The following is a 20,033-nucleotide window of genomic DNA, read 5'->3' as shown; positions in this document are numbered from 1 at the left end:
TCTGCACTAGGTTTCATTGCAGCTGTCTCTATTTTACAGATATTTAAAAATTTATCATGAACTTTTTCCATAGATATCATCTGATAATTCAAATGTGTATAAGGAAACCAGAATTTGAGATACTCTGATTTGCTTTGACTAATGTTTGCATCAAACAAAATAGTTTCAAAATAATAAAAGCAATCCAAACCTGCAGCCCAGAGTTTGTATTGCTGTGACCCTGCAAAGACAAACTCCATGAGATGTGGCCATTAAACTCTGTAACAGATTTGTGTTATTTGTATAGAGCAAGTTGAAAGACATAAATATATAAAATACTAAGTTGGTCTGTAAATTTAAGTTTGGAATAAGTATATATCTTGTACTTGAGTGTTAATATATTCAGTTAATATATTTTTACTTGAGTGTTAATATATTCAGTTAATATATTTTCTCATATATTATATAATACACAAGGAGAAAGCTCTCAGGTGTGAAGTTGAATACAACTGTGCATTGGGATCACTTGGGTAAAATAATTCTTGTTTGAACACGAGGGATCCACTAACATGTAATTTGTGTTTTGAGCTCTTTTATTGAGAGAGATGAGAAATGATAAGTGTGTATATGAAAAATCTTGTCCTAGTTGCCACCTGTTTTCATGGAGCTGACAGGCTAAGGTTAATGAAAAGTGGCTTGCACTTACAACTTTTGAGGATTTGGATGGATTCAACAAGACTTCCAGAGACCCAAAAAAGATCTGTTTTTCATAAACATGTACTTATTTTGTTTCTGCTTATGTTACAAAATTCTGTTTATACCAGTTTTTGCATAATTGCATAATCATCTTTATCTTATTGACAGGTAGTCAATTGGCTTGAAGGACCTGGATCAGAACAGCTAAGAACGCAGTGGGGAATAGGTGATTCCATTAGAGCTTCACAAGCTTTGCAACAGAAACATGAAGAGATTGAGAGTCAGCACAGTGTGAGATTTTCCATTTCAAGTATCGAAATAATTCTAAGTACATGCAGTTGTGAGCAATGTATTTTGGTTATGAGTATCTAGGAATTTTGTGCAGTACATTATGTTATGGGTTACAGAGGAAATTATCTGAGCAGTTCAATAACTTAATATGGTCATTATATTTGCGTATTATTTAATTATCCATTGTTGAAAAATAGTGATTTTTATCTGTTATTTTTCGTTAGTATTTTACAGCAGTTCTTAAATTTTCATGTTGCGTTAGGAGGAATAAATTTATTTTTTCCTTCCTACCTGAGAGGAATAATTTAACGATTTTTGTCTTTATTAGACTACATTTGTCAGTAGCTGAACCAGCCTTAGTACTTTCATTGATCAAGACATCAGATATACTTTATGTTCGTAATGAAATCTTGAAGATGCTGTTTTGTATCTGTACCGACTTAATGCCTTTGCTTTTGATTTTTAATACTTCATGAGGTTCAGTAGAATTTTGTCTTTCCATCAGATGATTAACTATAATTAGGTTACGAATATTCAGTGTTCCCAAAGGGTGTGTTGCTCACAGTGCCATTCCTCTTTTTTTGGTTTTCCTTGATGTAGACATCAACAACTCTATCCACTTTTTCTAAGTTCCCTTTACGGTCATGACAAAAAAATAGTTACTGAGTTATAATTTTTCTGACATAATTTATAAAGAAAACCCCCAAATCGTTAGTCTGAGAAACACTGTGCCCTACACTGCGCTAGTTCTATTGACTCCATCTCTACTGAGGATGGTTTCTGTGCTAGACACAGCAGTCAATGCTTGCAGGTGTCTGTGTTCATCAGGTAAATCCCACCTCCTCTGTCTTGTTGCTTTAAGCTCTTCAAGCAGTGTTCTACTCTGAAAACCAGTATGTTCTGAAGTGTGAAATATCTTACAGTTAAAATCCTGATTGTAAAGACAAAAACCAAAAATCTTGTGCCTACTTCATTGACTAAAATAAATATGAGTATCTTTTAGTCATGTTGGCACTTCAAACTGCAAAGAGAAAACAAGACTGAACATACTTAGTTTTAACTTGGATATGTGTGACAGAGAACTGTGCTTTAGCTGGGGCTAAATGCAGTCCTTGAAATGATTGAAATCCCACTGAAGTTGGCAGGTTGGCCTACAGTGTGCTGGTCACTAAAGCACTGGCAACATGGAACAAAGCTGGCAGGAGTTTGCAGAAATAAGTCACATAAGACATATGTCATTTAATACCAAAAGAAGTCATTGTCTGACCACTGCCTTACCTTAAATTCACATGCCTGTTTAGAGATTAAAACCATTTTTTTACCAACACTAGAAAAAAGGCCTTTACCTTTTTCTTTGATTTTTAAGCATTTGACAATAGCCGAGTATGCACTTTCTAGTTCATTGTTTTGTTATTTTTTTCTCTCCTAATAATTGAATTGACAGTTTGTATGCTTGCTTTCTTTCATCACTTCTTATTTATTGTTGATTATAGTAATTTGAAAATACTTGGAAAAAATGAGTGATTTGTTTTGAAGATAGGCTTTTTTACTTGAATTTACTCTGAGGTGAAAAAAAAATTTCCATAGGGTGTCTTTTTGTTTGTTTGTTTGGGGGGATGTGTGTTTTTTGGGAGGGTTTCATTTTCTGATTGTTTTATTCATAAGCAATACACTAGAACTGCTGTTGTTGAGCAAGTGTTGGTCTTTTCTCTGTGGTTTCGGGCTGTCACACACAGCTGTTCCTAATTTTCCCCTATAGAGAGCGTAAACCACACACTTTCTAGACCAGGTTTGCTGGTCTCTTACTTTCACTGATAGCTTGATCCAAATCAATTACTGCAATTCTTTTACATACTTTAATGCTAAAAATAAAACCTAAAAACCCCCCAAAACCTAAAAAAAAACCCCAAGAAAAACCAAACAACAACAAAACAAGCCAAAAAAACCCCTAAACATTATTAATCTATAATTTTTTTGACTTTCCATAGTATAGTTGACTTACCACACTCAGTAACCTGGATTTGTGTGTTCAATGTCAAAGAGTTGTGTTGTGTAAACTGATTGTATTGAATCTATATATCTATAGTATGTGTGACAATGGAAGATGTTTTCACCTTATGTCATCTTACTTGCCCCTTTTGGGGCAGATGAGAGATTTATTCTGTTCTTAAATTTTTGGCTGATTGCTGATGTAACTTTTTCATGACCTTCTTTTTTCCCCCTCCTTACTCCTCTTTCTGTGAGCAGGTAACTTTGGGTAAAAAGAAAAAGTATTCAGAATATGGGTATTTGTACTCTGTTTTGCTTTCTTAGTAGACAAATGATGGAAAAGCTGAGGGCATAATTTGCAAAATTCCAAACATCCCAAGAGCAGCATGACAAGAATACAAATTAAATCAGATATTGTGAGTCAATAGATGGTGCTGTTCCATTGCACTAGAAATCCTTTGCAGTAGGGCATTTCAAGGTCACTTTACTGTAGGCCAAAGTAAGAGCTGTTGAGCAAACACATTTTGCTTTACAGGCATCTTAGTCATGCAAGATGTGAATGTGATCGTGATGTATCAAGTTGCTTTCAAAGCTCCTGGAATTGTTAAATATTTGAACTATTTTCTTCTACAAATACATCACCATGACAACATAACTCCTGTATATGTATTCAGTAATCAAAGCATGTGAAAGACAATGCTGCACATTTTGAATTGAGTAGTATAAAGCTTTCCTTAAATAAGAAACAAGGAACATTTTGAAGTTTCTGTACATTTAAGCATTGGAAGTTTGTTTAAAAATGGTAGATTTCCTCTTTTAGTTCAGCAGAAAGTTGGAGCAGAAGTTTGTGCTGGGATTCATAGCCCTGTGTTGTAATCTTCCCATCTTTCTGCACCAGTTTTTTAACACTACAATGCTTATATTAAAATGTACTATGCACTTTTTTGGAATTGATACGAAATTTTGAATGTTTTTTCCTCCTCTGTGACATTTCATAATTATAGTGTAACCTGTAATAAGCTCCCTTTTCAATCTGATTATTTATTAGTCTGCAGCTGGATGTATGCCATTTAAGAGAAAATTATATTTGGTATTTTTAATGCTTCATTTTCTTGTGTTTCTAGGAGTGGTTTGCTGTTTATGTTGAGCTTAATCAGCAGATAGCAGCTCTTCTAAATGCAGGGGATGAGGAGGACCTTGTGGAATTGAAAGCATTGCAGCAACAGCTGAGTGATGTGTGTTACCGGCAGGCCAGTCAGCTGGAATTCAGGCAGAATCTATTACAAGCAGCCCTTGAATTCCACAGTGTTGCCCAGGATGTAAGTTTTTCTCTCATTTTTTACAGGCTCACCTGTTAATATATTAGATCTTAGTATTGTAACTGTTGAATACATTGGAAAAAATTTAGGGAGGTGAGGTGCAAAATAATGCCACTTGGAAAATGCTGTAAGTCATCATATATTATAATTGAAAATGCTGAGAAAATTGATTTTCCCTTTTTTAGGAGGGAAGTAATTGGAGGCATATACATTAATTGAACTGGAATGTTGTGTACTTTTCATAGTCTGTTTTTAAAATGGCATATTCCTTTCCTATACTTGTCTTAAAAAACAAAGTAGAATCTTGACTTCCCACTCTCCCACCATCTAGGGATGTATATCCTTGGAGTTTTACATCCAGATGGGTCATTTATCTTTCATCCTGACTTTCATTTCCTTATAGCTGCAAAGAGAAATTTCTAAAACAAAAAATTTCCAAACATGTAGAAGATTGCAGATTCAGCCATCTGAAACTCAAACTTCTTTTTAAATATCAGCACTTACGTTGTTCCTCATTTTAGTTATCTCAGCAGTTGGATGGCTTACTCGGAATGCTGTGCGTGGATGTAGCACCAGCAGATGGAGCATCAATTCAACAAACTTTAAAACTACTGGAAGAGAAATTGAAAAGTGTTGGTAAGCAAAACAGTTCTGCCTTTCAGACACACACATTCAAAGGAATACAATACAGGGAAAAACCAGTAATCCCACTACTCCCTTAAAAAAAACACCAAAAAAAGCAGGGGAAGAAAATCTATCTCTTCTGGTTCCTTGCTATGTAAAGCTTCACTGAACTGCTTTTGGCTTGCTTAAGCCGTCTACTTCTGCCTGGTAAAATGATCTGAAACTGTTTTCCTCTAAATATTTAACATCTAATAGATATATTTGTTGTATGCCATTATCTTGCATTTCCTCTTCAAACAAACTTTTTTCCCCATTAATCGTTCTTAGTGTTTTGGGATTATAATGCTTAGATGATCTTTTTGTCTCCACTCAGTTTTAGAATGCTTACACTGATCGTTTAGCAGTAGTTTTGAATGTATGTATTAACAAATGTCACACTGAAGGTTGTGACACTGTCAAGCGTATGCAATTGAGTATTTTACTTGGAAGGGATCTACAATTATCATCTTGTACCTAGTTCATTAAGTTGTTGGAGAAAGAGCTTACAGCAAAATCCTATCTGGTAGTAGTAATGATTAGAATATAACAGTTTGCTGCACAAACGAGATACTCCTTCAGGAAAACAGACAGTAGAGCTGCCGAATAATAGATGTAACAGCAGATTCTAAGGGTTGGCAAATTTCAGTATAGAAATGTGTATCCGCCATATCAGATGTATTATAAAGTAGTTATTTCTGCCAGCAGTGGAAGAACATTTAAGCTACAACTGCCAAGCAGTGATAAATATTTTAGGTCTTGTGCAACTGTGTGAATGAAAGATATTAATTAGGTATTTATATGCTGAAAAGCTGACCCCTTGTCAGCTTTTATTCCTTTTCTTGTTCACTCAAGTTTGAGTTGGAAAGGGCAGTGAAAGACGGATAGTAATGTCCTTTTCCCTTTCCAGTCTTCCACTTCAGATTCCATTGCATTTTATCTCTCTCCACTGAGGGGGAAAAAAAGTTAATTATTAGTGACTATTGAGTGGTTTTTGGTTTTTTCTTTTTATGTTGTTAGACTTAGGCTTGCAAGGCTTGCGTGAGAAAGGTCAAAGTCTTCTTGATCAGATATCTAATCAGGCATCATGGGCCTATGGAAAAGATGTGACCATTGAAAACAAAGAAAATGTGGACCATATCCAGGGAGTAATGGAAGATATGCAGCTTAGAAAACAAAGGTAAAAACTAGAGTTCTAGTCATCAAGATTTTTGTGTGTTGATAGGTCACTTTATATATAAAATTTTGTTTGTTTTAAAGAGGTCATTTTGTTTTATCTTCACTTAAGGGATGTAGTGCAACTATAATTTATATCTGTAGTGTATTTAAAAGTGACAGAAGCTTCCTTGTCTAATGTGTTGTAGCATATTCCTTAACCCAAGTGCCTTTTGTATTTTGGTACTGGATGGAATATTTGAATGCTCTCCTGTTCTTGCAAATGCTCAAGAATTATACATTGCTTTTATATGGAGTTGTGAAAATTATGCAAGAGGCATGATTTATATTTTAGCAGTTTGAGATGGAAGTATAAGACTACAGTAGTGGTGATGGCTGTAAAATTACGTGTTAATCATGCACAGAGTTGTTTATCCTCTTTTTCACAACCTCTATCCTTGGAGCATGATATTTTCATTCCTGAAGATAGGAAGACAAATGAGATTGTGTTGGATGAGACAGGGTACAAAATGGAGGTACAGAATTCAGTTTTCAAAATGTTGGGGTTTTGTGAGTTTTGAAAATGATAGAGTGAGGGATTAAGTTGCTGTAGAGAAAAATGCTGGAGAGAGTTGAATTTGCAAGAAGAATGGATTATGCCGTCATCCTTGTCCTCCAAAATTTCACTGATTGTTTTCTCTTAAAGGTGTAGTAGTACTTGATTGACTATAGTACTGCCTTTTTTCTACTCAACAATGCAAAAGAATTAGATGACATTGCCAGTATTACTGCTGGAGCCCCTGAGACAATGTAGTACTGTCCATAGAAAGTGCCTGAAGTTTGAGGGCATTGGCTGAACAAAAAGGTGCTTCTAGGCACAAGGTCTAATGAGCATCAAATTGCTCATTTTACAAATTAATTCTACTATTCATAAATTGTTTTCTTAGGGAGCATAGTGTAAAAAGCCATATATTTTGGTAGTGCTTAGAGAAAGTATTGTTCAAAGTGTATCCTCTGAATCCTACTTACTTGAGCAGTACTTGTGTTTAGAGGGCCAGCTGCAAAAACCTATAGAGGACATGGCACAGTGCAATAAAATGGCAGTTGGAATTCAGTACTGAGAAAAGTAATGTTCATGGGAGAAGGAAAGACTTAATATACATAGTTAATGGACTCTGAACCAGCTGTGAACCCAAAGGTAAACATTGGAAAACTGTAAAAATTGCTTTGGTGTTCAGTCATACTGTGAGAAGCAAGCAGAACGTTAAAGATTCTTAGGAAAGGAATAGAAAACTAAAAGAAGAATGGCATTGTGTCACTCTATAGATGGGTAGTCTCTTTCTGCTTTAAGTGTTCCACAATTCTGGTTTACTTTCTCGGAAGGGATATAGAATTGTGGGAACTCAATTAGCGGACTAAAAGGTCAATAAAACTTCCAGACAAAGGTAGGAAGCAGCTTTCAGATGGTGAGTGATTGAACACGGTTCTTTAGCCTGTATGAGAGACAAAAAGGTGCAATATGGACTAGTATCTCGGTAGCATTTAGTAGTAATTTTTGCAATAATTTATTTTTTTCCCCAAATTTTTATTGAATATTTCTCATTATTTATATATAAATATATTATTTCTAGGAGCATTTTGCTGCTTTAGTTATGCTTTTGGAACCCAAAACCTGTTTTTCTGCAATATTAGAGCAACATATTTCCTTTCTGTAAGCTTTACAGGATGTGTAACAAAATGAAGCATGCTAACAAACTGTTCTTTGGAAGTGCTTAATGTTTGCAATCAGATTGGGAAAAAATCATGTATACAGTCTCTTGCATTTGCTTTTAAAGCTGACTGTTGTTGACATTAGTAATTCCATTTGCACTGGACAGGAGTGAACCTTACTGTCTATTCAGTAGACTCTGAAATTGAAGTGGAAAGCATTCTGCTAAATGTATTAGCTTAGCACTCACTGTGGAAAGATAAGAACTTTCAATACTTTTTTGAATTCTGACTGGAGAGAGAACTGCAAAATGTGCTAAATTCAGAATATATAGCTAGGATTAGTTTTTATATGAATTAGATTTTTAAATGCTTCCTGATAAGTATAGCAATGGACATCAGCATATAAGAGTTCAGATATTACTATCTTTAGTAAGCTAAAAAACAGTCCTCATTGTATTTATCAAGAAAACATTGCCCCCAGCAAACAGTACAATTGAGAATTATGGCAGGCTGAAGGCAACTTTAAATTGAATTTCAGTAGCATTAAGTCTGTCCTAGCCATGTTAGCCTCTGTGTGGCAGATCTTACCAGTGCAACAAGGTAAGGAACCAGCATTGCTATTGCAAGACCTTGTAGCTATGGCTGGTGTTACTGTCTGCAGCTCAGCCATATCAGGAATCTTCAGGATTGTGATCCTGGTGAGCTGGAGTGCTCATTTCTATTTATTGCATGTTTCTTACTGCTATGTGAGGCATTATATATTTTGGCCAAGCTAAGCAGCACAAAAATGCTTTAATTGCCTTTTCATGGACTCTTACATCTTAATGTTTCCCACTGCAAACATTGTTGTCAAATTCAGAGTGTATTGTGTCTGCTGTGCTTGTGTTGCTGAGTCTTTCTGTGCTGCTGTTTAAGGTGTGAGGACATGGTGGATGTGCGGCGACTGAAGATGCTTCAGATGGTGCAATTATTTAAATGTGAAGAGGATGCTGCTCAGGTATGGAAATGCCTACAGAATGTGATTGTTCTCCTCTTTGTAATCCACGGGTTAAATTTATGGGGGCTGATAGTTTTACAGGTCTGGGGGGATTTTTTGTAAATTTCAAGTGTAGTTTTATTTAGGGAATATGTACAGTGGAAACAAAAGGTATAGCTATGTCTGCAAATAGTGTATTTGGTAATTGCATGAGTGGTCTACCAGTTTGTGATGGCTCATTCAACTTTTTTTCTGTGTCAAAAGCATATGCTAGTACTGAAGTTACCTCACCCCTCTGGATTAATTTCTTTCTAATTTATTAGTTTTTATACTTATGTTTTAAAGGCAGTAGAATGGTTAAGTGAACTATTGGATGCTCTGCTGAAGACACACATCCGATTGGGAGATGATGCTCAAGAAACAAAAGTTTTACTGGAGAAACATCGAAAATTTGTTGATGTTGCACAGGTGAAATGGGGGGCTGTTGAGCAATATGGGATCTGTAATGTTTCAGACCATCTTCTAAATAGATTGGTGTCTGTATGGACAATCATTATACAGCTGTCACTGGTCTTAATGGTTTGCCTCAATGCTTTAATGAAAAAATTGTGATTGCTGAAATTGGTGGTAGGCCTAATGACATTTTGCAGTTCCATCAAGAGTAGCAATGCTGCCAGTTTACTGCCTCAGTTAATCTTCCCTTAGGCAATGCAAATGACCAAGAAAAGTTCATTGACTTTTGTGAAAGACGTATTTCAAACAGTCTTCAAAATTACTTTTGATAAGCTTTCAGGTGTTTTTTCAGTATTTACTGCTTTTAGGAAGATCTAATTTGGACTTGTTAATTAACAGATGCATTGTTTTCTAATTGCACACGTTACAGTAGAACTGTTAAATAAGAGCTGATGGTGACAGGAAGGTTGTTTGCTGTTATAGTCATGTGCCACAGTGCACCTGGATGCTGGGTGATCACAAACATGCTGACAGTGAGGACAGTGAGACAGTCATCTTGGCAATAGATACCAAGCATTCCATGTAAGATCCAAACAGCTATTTGAAATTTTCAGTAAACTCTGCTCTTTTGCCAGTGTGAATGCTAGCCAACAGGAGATATTTTGGTTTTTTGTAAGAGTAAAAGCACTGTTTGGTCATTCCAGTTTTATTCATACTTAATCAGCATTTTCTAGTAGACCAGATTAGTTCAATATACCTTGTGGACCTAAATTGCAGAGCTTTCATAAACTTGACTGCTGTTGCTTTAAGCTGTTATTTTGCTCCCAAGTGTGGAGTTTTTACATGCACTTCTTTCCCATCCTTTCCAATTTTTAGAGTACTTATGATTATGGGAGACAGTTACTACAGGCTACCGTTGTCCTATGCCAGTCCTTGCGATGCACTTCGAGGTCCTCAGGAGACACATTGCCAAGACTGAATAGAGTGTGGAAACAGTTTACAGTGACTTCAGAAGAAAGAGTCCACCGGTTGGAAACAGCTGTTGCCTTTCATTCCAGTGCTGAAAAGGTGAGTGCTGTATTTTTTAAAAAGAAAAATTTCTTACCCAAGTCTAAGCAAACAAAATGTAAGAAAAGTGAATTGTCAGTTTGTAATTTTTACCCTTTCTAAATATTATTTTAGAAAAAGGCAGAAAAAAGAATTCAAGCTTATCTTTCTAATGGTTAATTTTAGTACTTAATGTAATTTTGTTCACATACCTGTACTGGCATAGCACCTACTTAACAAAAAGAGCAGCAGCCCTCTTCAAATGGGGACTCTGAAATGGAACATAAAGTATTGAGACTAATTCTTAAAAGCCAGAACACTTCTTGATTTGCATAATACAAAGCTCTCAGGTCATTTATGCACCATGGAGAGTTAAAGGTGTATTACCCTTCAAGCAGTGCACATTTTGCATGCAATATCCTTCTCACAAGCAGTGTCACTGAGGGCAGCTCTCCCCCGTTTAGTTTCCATGCATGCTGTGCTGCTCCATCTTGTATTTTGCACCTGGAGGGATTTGAACACGTGTTCTTCTTTTTGAACACACCTCTGCCTTGTTGTGGCTTTCAAACTCCATAACCAGATGTCTCACTGGTGTACCCAGTCAGGTGATCCAGGGAGCCACAGGAGGATGAGGAATAGTTGATACTCAGTATCAGTTTGATGAAGGGGGAAAATGTTGAGAGTTTTCAAATGCCTGAATTTGAGACAATGTCCATTAATGTAGATTTTGAGAGGTAGGGTCTTTTTGTCCAGAAACTATTCTTTCTGTGAAGTGGTGTTATAGAAGAGCCATCTAGGATATGTATCTTGAATATTGACAACGAAATTGTATGTAACTGCAAAAAATCCCCAACTTTGCACACAGTAAAATAAATTCATTCTGTCATTGAAGAAGAGCATGGATTCAAAGTTGATTCATATGCCCCTTGCTTTTATTAATTTCTTATTTGTATTAATGGAAAACACTTTTAATTTGCAGGCATTGGGAGTTGATCAAGGTTCACAAAAGCATAAATATATCATCTATGCTGTCAGAGACAGCTAAAAAAGTTTTACCTGATACCAAATTAGATTTCAGTGGCTCATAAACTCCTAAAAGAGTAGATTCTCTCAATCCATATTAAGAGCATTCTTTCATTATTGCAGTAGTAATTGCTGTTTTTAGGAAGTCATAAACTTAAAGAAAAGTAAGTGGATGGCTGAAAAAGAAATGCTCTTGTTAAAAAACATAAATCTCCTAGCAGTATTGGGACATATTACTGAGCCTGTGTGGAAAATACTGTTAATATCCATGCTGCTTTGAAAAAAAACTAAGAAGTGGGAAAGGGAGAAGTGGAAGGAAGTACTAGTATTGGGTCACAATCTCATGGGGAAAGACTTGTGTTCAGACTGTTTTAGTCCCACCTGTTCTGTGCCAGATGAGGATTTTAGTTTTGAAATGTCTCCTAAGGGGCTATTCATTAACCATGTTTCTTCCACTTTTTATGACTGTCTTGTTTGTTTAATGATGTAGTTTACTATTTTTATGCATTTTTATATTTTTTGCTGGAATATTGTCCAGCAAGACTGACTGCTTTTTGTTGCCTCTCAGAAAGAAGGTAAGACATTCTAATATATCATAGTGGTAGCCCTGAACTATCTTCTTAATGTAGTTTAATCAATATTTTATTTTCTTGAATTACATGAATATGTCAGTTGACCTCATGTAAATGTGATAGTGAAGATGCTGAAAAAGCATTCACTCTGCCAGTTAATAATGGCACTTAAAAAACTACTTGCTATCCCCTTTTTACTTTATTCTGTATTTTCTTGCTTCTTTTTTTTAAACAGATTTTGCAGGAATGTCCAGAGCAGCCTGAAGCTTTTAATGAAATGGAGCAATTCGATGAAATTGAAGCAGTTGGGAAATCACTGTTGGACAGACTAACAGTGCCAGTAGTTTATCCCGATGGGTATGCAGAATGTCTTTTCTAATGTCTTTGAATAATGTTTTTGGTGAAGTTTCATAATAGCCTCACGTATGGAAGAATCTTGAAGGCTTACTGCTAAAATAGAAGAAGTGGGCACATTGTCTTTGGAAAGCTGGAAACTGGACTTGCCTGCTTTCTGTGAAAAGACGGGAAAGAATTTTTAATTAGTGTTAATGCGCTGCCTTTTTAAAGTAGTGACCTTTTCACACTGAATGATTATTAGATTTATGCAGTCTCAGCACCAGCACAGTTTGTAAAAGTAACAGAAGAATGACCTGAAAAAAGATACCAGCTGAGAATTATGTATTTTGATTTATTTATTTGCAGTTCTGTCTATCTGAAGTCTTAAGCCAGTATATGGAAGATAAATTTACATTTGTTTCATTCAGTAAACAAAACAGTATTTTGCTTGAGAACTATTCATACTAATTTAAAATTGGTGGTTGTCTTGAGCTACAAAAGCAAATTGAATTTGGAACTTCAGCCTTAATAAAACTCAGTTCTCTGTGTTTAATAAAATAGACATGTCCATTGTTATGCAGAGCTTTTAGTTAACTTCTGCCGAGTATAACCAAGCCATGGAATGAGTCTCTGGGTGTGTAGGCTCCTGCACCATAATGAAAGAGGTCTGAAATCACTGTTTTGAGTTAGAGGCTGAAATATTATGAGATAGTATCAGGCAACTTGCATTATGGGTTGCCTGAAATTGATCTGCAGGAAGCTAGTCATGGAAATTTGTCATCTTATTTCCAAAATACCATATTCCTTCTGCAATGTAGTTTCCTTCAATCGGGAGTGCTAACCCTGAAGATGGACTCAGGCCTGAACTAGTACTGATTTTTACTGCCCTTTTAATAGTGCATTTGAAAATAGTGAGGATTTTATAGCTGTGAGGAAAAACAAACAAAGCCAACCCAAAACCAGACCAAGAGGCGTTTGTTGAAGTATTTTTGTATAACTTCTGTATAGCAGATTTTAGTGACATAGTAAAAGTAGCAACTGTTATTTATTCTTAAAATGGGTGTAATTTGCAGATAGACTATTAAAGTAAAAATAAACAAGACATTTGCCACACTGAGTCCAATCAAAATGCTCCTATAGCTGTAGGTATATATGCACTTGTATCTTAAGCTGTCTGACTGAATTCTGTATATTATTTCTCAGCCTTCTGTCATGTCAGCACTTTTGCATATCCTGCTTCCCAAAAATGATATCTTAGGTGTCCTACATCTCAGAATTCCCTGCTCAACATTCCTAGGCATTCTATTTTTGAAGCATTTAGGAATTTGCAAAGGGTTCACTCATGAGAAATATTTTAATAATTTAGGAACACTCAGAATGTTGTAAAATGCTTGGGGACGTTTTCATCAGCCTGTTCACTTCTTCAGACTTCTATCAGTATTTTTTGAAAGATCAGGTCACTGTTCCCTGTCCTGCTCACTTCTAATCAGTATCAGGGAAAACATCTGCCCATAGAGTGATCCCATGGGCAGTTGTGCAGTCTGTCTTTGGAGTTCCCTAGTCAAACGAGTCTGTTCCTGTGTGTAGAATAACTTTTCTGTCCACGTATGCCTGTCTGAAGCAACTTACATCTCTCTGAAAGCTCTTTGTCCTCTTGCCATTTCAAAGTTTACAGCTTCTGTGCTTTGTAGCTAGATTTGATACCTGTCCTTCTGAAACAGTTATTCTGTTCAAATCCTCCCTTTGCTGTCAGCTTGGTTAGTGGCTTCTCTAACATTTCAGCTGTTCTTTATTTTATTTGAATTACCCACCCATGTGTTCTTTTCAGTTTGAGAGGTAGATGGCATAATTTGACAGCATGTGGTTGACTTAGCCTGTGCCATTCTTCAACAATGCAGCATTTTTAGAGCCTCAGAATTCGTATATAGACAGATTTCATAGATAGTCACAGTATGCAAAATTGTCAGACTGACTTGGGTGATTGCCAGAGAAGGCAGGTAAAAAATAGTGTGGGAAGTATCTAGTTGCACATGCAGAATAGTACTCTGCTGTTCAAGTCATAGAATGGTTTGGATTCGAAGGGATATTAGAGTTCATCCAGTTCCAACCCCACTGCTATGGGCAGGACACATTCTCCTAGACCAGGTTGCTCAGTGCTCCATCCAACCTGGCCTTGAACACTTCCAGGAATGGGGCATCCCTAGCTCCTCTGGGTGACCTGTTCCTGTTTCACTACCCTCAACCTTCTGTTGAGAGGTGTCTTTTGGTATAAAAAGCTCATGAGTATTTTTAATAAATTCATCAGTATCTGCTGTCAAGTCTCTGCTGACTCTCCAAAGCCCTTTAAAGTTGGCTTTTAAATTACAGGAGGAAAAAGTGGCTGTTTTTCTTACCTATTCTGTGTTTTCTTGTGCCATTCACAGGTATATTCATATACCGTCTTACTTTTCTGTGATAACTTTTTGTGTTTTGTGGGTTTTTTTAGGTCTGAGCAGTACTTTGGGAGCCCAAGTGATATGGCTTCTGCAGCAGAACACATTAGAGAGAAGATGAAGCTAGTTAACCTGAAAAAGCAGCAGCTGAGACAACCAGAAGCCTCCACTACAGAGAGCTAATACTGATTCTTGTCTACGAATTCATAATAGGACTTAAGTTTGTAATCCAGCATGTTGTTTGCATATTACGGAATTTGGCATAATATATTAAAATGCATTTCACAGCTGTTACAAGCCTCATCTTTTTTTCAAAGTAAATGTTCTCAGCATCTTAATAATGTACATCTATCAAGCCATAATTATTTAACATGCTATGAAACCATAGACTCCAAGTATCTTATGAAAAGGAACTGTAAACTTTGCACTGAAATTTGCTGTAAAGCTTTACCTGACCTGTCAGCTGCTTCTTAGTTAGACAGCTGATGCAAGCTTTGAGTGGTGCTAATTAAAGTGTTAGAAGTTCCATATTATAAGTCTAGTTCTTTGCTTCCCCTATGCCCAGGTGATGTAGTAATTCTAGACTGTAGGTAAAGTTCCTACAGAATAGACAGTGGTAACCCTGTAATTTTAATTTGAAATACTTAAAAAAAAATTTAAAAAATCATTTTTATTGTGCCAGTGTGCAACTTGCCCATCAAATCTTTGATATATCAAATTCGTTGAACGGATGTTTTCCTATTTGTATTGATAATGTATTAAAAGCTGTTTGCGCTTAATAAAAATCATCTTTTTAAAATGTAATATAAATTTGTTCTGGTTTGTATTTCTAAATATCGTTTATGTTACATTTTTGTGATAAATGGTAGTAAAAACCATTACTCCCCCAATATATTTACAAAGTCTGTATAAATTTTTCATATGAAATACTCTATTTCACTGTAGCTATAAGGGAACTGCTCTTGAACTGTTATTAATAGGGGCAAGAGTCCATGCTGGGTTTTTTGATTCTAATAGCAGTACTTGCACAAAAGTAAGATAGTATTTGCATAAGTCAGTGCTATATTAATAACACTTTTGTTCCCATGTAAGGCTGGCACACATCTCCTGTGCTTCATTTCGAAGTCTTTTGTTTCCCTTTGAATGAAGCATCCTGAATAATGTGAATATCCCTCTTAGTACCTTTGAGGTTATAGCTTTTCATCTAATGAAAAAAATTAACATGAAGTTCATAACCAACTTAAAACCATGAGATTAGTAATAAAATGAAATTTATTGAGAAGGGAATTGGATTGTAACAAAATCAACTGTGTGCATAACTTATTTAACTTTCTTAATCTTCAGGATGTAATCTGGATACATTAAGTATTAACTGGAAGATGATGTGGTATCTCACCATTTTAGAATACTATGTGTGAAACAAAACAACTGTAGGTTTGAGAACTTTATGTTGTTATCTCACTGTACTTTGCTCACAGTAAAGATAATGCTCTCCTCCTGCAGACATTGTTAGTCCTCTGCAGATTTTCTTGATAAATCTGTCATTCAAATATTATGGTTACTTATTTGTCTTAGTTTTTCCACATTTCCTCTAGAGGAAAGTGATGATTCCCATAATGCAATTTCTCTATAAAACCCCAATAATTTCAAATTATTGGATTACCTGTAAATTCAGTGATAAAGGTATTTTTCTTCTCGGGGTATTTTGACACAGGAAATTATTTTTTTAACGCATTTGATGCAATGGTACAATATTACATTCATTTAAAACCAACTGAAGTTTCACAGACCTTATTTGTAAAGAGAATTTTTCAATATGATGTTTTCCAATTCATTTTAGTTGCTCAATATCATTCGAGAAAGCTGCTGCTAATACTTGGAGGAGTTGAATTCATTTAGAAAGAACCCAAACATGAAAAGTATACATATATTTAATAAAAAGCACAAACGTAAATTAATACTGTCACTAATAAACTGTGTCTCCAGCTCAGCAGCATTTTTAAATCGAATCTGCTTGCAGTAAGTAATGGTCTGCAGTGTAAAATCTCATTAAAATATTCGAGTAAGCAAGTGTTACAAGCACTAAGACTATTTGCAAGTTTTTATTTTATTTTGGTATTTGTTTAGGGGCTCAAGAATGTGTGCAAACCCAGAGCAGTACCAGAAGCTCTTAACTCATTCCTGTGACAGCTGTATGCACAACTTGGAACTGGTGACTGCTCACCCTAATAACCCTGAGGTTAATTTTGGCTCAGTCCATGTAGGCCAATCTTTACGCTGCTCTTATCTGTCATTCAACATTCCTAGGGGCCAGTGGGTTCTGACTTTCACCCTCTTGTCTCTGAGTTTCCAAAACAGCATCTTGGGCTATGCTAGCTTCTCTCTCTCTATCACTCTCTCTATCACTCTCTCTGCTCCCCTTGGAATTCCTTGCCTTTAGGCAAATCAAGTGACTGATTTGGTGCTATTTACCATCACTTTGCAATTTGTCCATTTTTTTATGTAACAGGAACAATTGCAAGTAGTTTTCTAGGTCATATTGAATGAGTCTGCCAGACATTTCTGAATCTTCCTGTGAACTCTGAGACTTCCTGGCTTACTGAAAGAATGAAATAAACTTCATCTGTTAAGAATACTGTTGAATGCCAGTAATTTATGGAGAGATTTTTGTGCTGGTCTTTTAGTCAATCTGTCATCTGTGGTTGTACTTGCTACTGAACCTTTAGAAATGTACAACCCTTAATAGCACATAAAGTGAGTGAAATGTATAGAGACGTGCTAAAAAGCCAAAAAGGCCTGTGCTCAAGTGTTTTGTTGTTTGTGCACATACTACTGTGAACAGTAGCAGTGGCTCTACCTGTGGCTCTTGCTCTCTACATTCTGGTTGCAGAAACAATTCAAACAAGGGAGTGCTAAAAGATGCAAATATGTTTGGGTTCTTTTAAACAGAAATCACACAGTGCTGCTACTTGTGAGATGGAGAGATACTAACTGAATAAGGGAGGATTGATTGTGAGGACTGTAGTTGTTATACTCCTTGGTACGTTACAACTGATGTTGGAAGCGCTGGAGTCAACCCTGTTCACGGTAATGAAATGAATGCATTGAGTTTCCAAGTTCCTGTTAGCCAAGTTTGGATGTACTTGAAAAGTTTCAAAATGTGATTAGTATTTTGTAACTCCTTCTGGTAGTGTAATCCTGGGTGTGCTTTTTGTGACAGTGAATTGGAAAGGTGAGCAAACTCAGTAAGTGCCATCTGTCTTTGCCAGGGCATCAGTTACATAGCCTGGCAGTCATAGCAAATGCTTATACCCACAAGCTCTTTTGATTGTTAAAGGTGTGTGGGCATTTGTGTTAGTTTCCATAGGGCTGTTTGATGCTGTTTACTGCTTAGCTTTGTATTGTGTTGAGTAGGATTAATGGGGTTATATTTTTCTTGGAAAAAAATAGATTTGGAGCCTGGAGACTTGTGTAGCTTGTGTAGCTGACTGATCAGCATGCAGAGTTACTCTGGAGGTACAGCAGTGGGTGGAGAAGGGCTGTGTGCACAGTGGGATCATATAGCACTCCTTATCCCATCATGCTAGCCTAAGAATGTCAGTGCCAGCTGACAAAAAGATAAGGGGAAGATCTTTTTCCATCCCAGTTAAAAAGTGTCAGTAGGTCATGATCACAAGGCAAGGTTGTCGTGGGCTCTCAGCAACAGAAATGACATAGTGGTGTCATAATAACCTTCCTGAATTCTTTCTACAGGATAATTTTAATCTGTATAAGGAGACTATTAAGAAAGAGGAAAAAAGGAAGCTTTTGGAGCTACAGATGAAGTTCTGTAATAGCACATTATGTGAGTACTGAAGCTAAAATGCTGACAAACAGATGAAAGCAAAGATTTGGTGATTGCTAACTTCTGAAATCAACCCTTCATATCTCTTCACATTCTTGTACCAGTAAAAAGGGAGTCAGGACTGTAAAAATGCTTAGTTATGTTAGATTTCTGTTCTAGTTTAAAGATAATAATTGAAGATTGGTCTAACATGATAACAATCCATACATATGTAATAGCGCAAAAGTACCTGAATGTGACCTGCAGGGCCAAAAACTTTTGAGTATCTGGAATTTGTATATCAACATTCCAACAAGGGAATTAATTATTGATCTCTCTGGAGAGATATGTGTTGTGTTTTCCAGGTTTGTGGAAAAATTTTTTACTCTGAAATAAGATAAAAAGGCAAATAATCAAGCAGTTATACTACATGTGGTTCCAAGACACAGTCACTTTGAATCTCAGTAGACTGAGTCTTCTCTAGTGTGCCATTTCCACAATTTCCTAATGTGTAACGGTGCAAATAATTCCAGAGTTACTTCTGGGCAATCAGAATCAGATGTTAGAAAAATACACTGGGCTATCATTTTAAAATTATTGATTGCCCCAATTATCCCACTTTTGTTTCCTCCACTTATATAGTGGAGGAAATAATTGTAGCACTTAATGCCTGTCAAGGCTGCATATTAATTGAACATTCTATTAAAAATTTCCTAATTGCATGCTTCCTGTGTTCATTTTCCCACCAAGAGCTGTAGATGCTGGCTTATTGACAGGACATTCCTACTGTCAGTGCTGCATTTCCAGGTATGCCTGCATTGCTCATGAACCCTGGGCCTCAGGATCAGAAGCTGCAGAGTTCCAGTGGGCTGCTGACTTCCAGTAGGATGTTTCTCTCAAGTACTATGCCAGGATTTGTGTTTTATTTAAGTCTTGGGCAGGTGAAAAGTGTCTTTTTAACATTCCATTCTCTTAAGGTTTTTGTACTACTAGGAATGAGAGTAGCTTTCAGCCATTTCTATGGGCAAGTATACAGTGTGGTTACTTGATATTTACTATGATTGTGTGATATCAGCCTGACTTTCAGAGACTTGGGAACATATTCTAAACTGGTATTAAGTGCAGACTGTTCCCTTTCTGAACCCTTGTATGTAGCTCTACATGGCTCTATTGTATGGTAGATAACTGCAAGCTGGGCTCAGTAGTGTGAAGATTGTACAATGTATTCAACACATTTGACTGCAGCTCCACATATCTGAGGTGATGATGTGAACGTGATGTGCACTGTCTGCTTTATATCACTCACTACCTCTCAGAACATGGCCTTCTTCCTCTCCAAGACTAATGTATCCAAAAAACATAGTACTATGGTTAGATGTAGCCAAGGTTTATAATAATGCTTTGCTTGAAATGGCATCCAAAGGCTGCAGCAAGGATGTTCAGTGAGCCTTGAGAGCATTTTGTTTCCACTCATTCCATGTGGCCACTTTGTTAGGTGGCTGCCAATTGCAGACATTTCATGATCCATTGCCTCTGCAGAACCAGTCACATGTGAAGAAGGCAAGGCATTTG

At 36.3% G+C, this 20,033-nt stretch overlaps 1 protein-coding gene across 7 annotated transcripts in view; it reads left to right on the top strand.

Moving 5' to 3' along the window:
- SESTD1 (SEC14 and spectrin domain containing 1) overlaps positions 1-15,484 on the top strand; it is a 52,767-nt gene extending 37,283 nt beyond the window's left edge. For 4 of the 7 annotated variants that reach the window (XM_071562087.1, XM_071562084.1, XM_071562086.1 and 1 more), the window contains 9 exons: positions 844-966; positions 4,080-4,274; positions 4,796-4,910; positions 5,955-6,114; positions 8,715-8,796; positions 9,121-9,243; positions 10,105-10,296; positions 12,106-12,227; positions 14,692-15,479. In XM_071562087.1, the coding sequence (XP_071418188.1) occupies positions 844-966; positions 4,080-4,274; positions 4,796-4,910; positions 5,955-6,114; positions 8,715-8,796; positions 9,121-9,243; positions 10,105-10,296; positions 12,106-12,227; positions 14,692-14,821 (1,242 nt within the window). In that variant the 3' untranslated portion in view covers positions 14,822-15,479. Of the gene's footprint in view, positions 1-843; positions 967-4,079; positions 4,275-4,795; positions 4,911-5,954; positions 6,115-8,714; positions 8,797-9,120; positions 9,244-10,104; positions 10,297-12,105; positions 12,228-14,691 lie in introns of all 7 variants that reach the window. The other 3 variants (XM_071562089.1, XM_071562088.1, XM_071562090.1) reach the window with 2 other exon arrangements.
- The last annotated feature ends 4,549 nt before the right edge of the window (positions 15,485-20,033 follow it).

The sequence above is a fragment of the Pithys albifrons genome, chromosome 8 (genome assembly GCF_047495875.1).
Source record: "Pithys albifrons albifrons isolate INPA30051 chromosome 8, PitAlb_v1, whole genome shotgun sequence".
Taxonomy (NCBI): Eukaryota; Metazoa; Chordata; class Aves; order Passeriformes; family Thamnophilidae; genus Pithys; species Pithys albifrons.
This window is presented reverse-complemented; position numbering and strand designations above follow the sequence as displayed.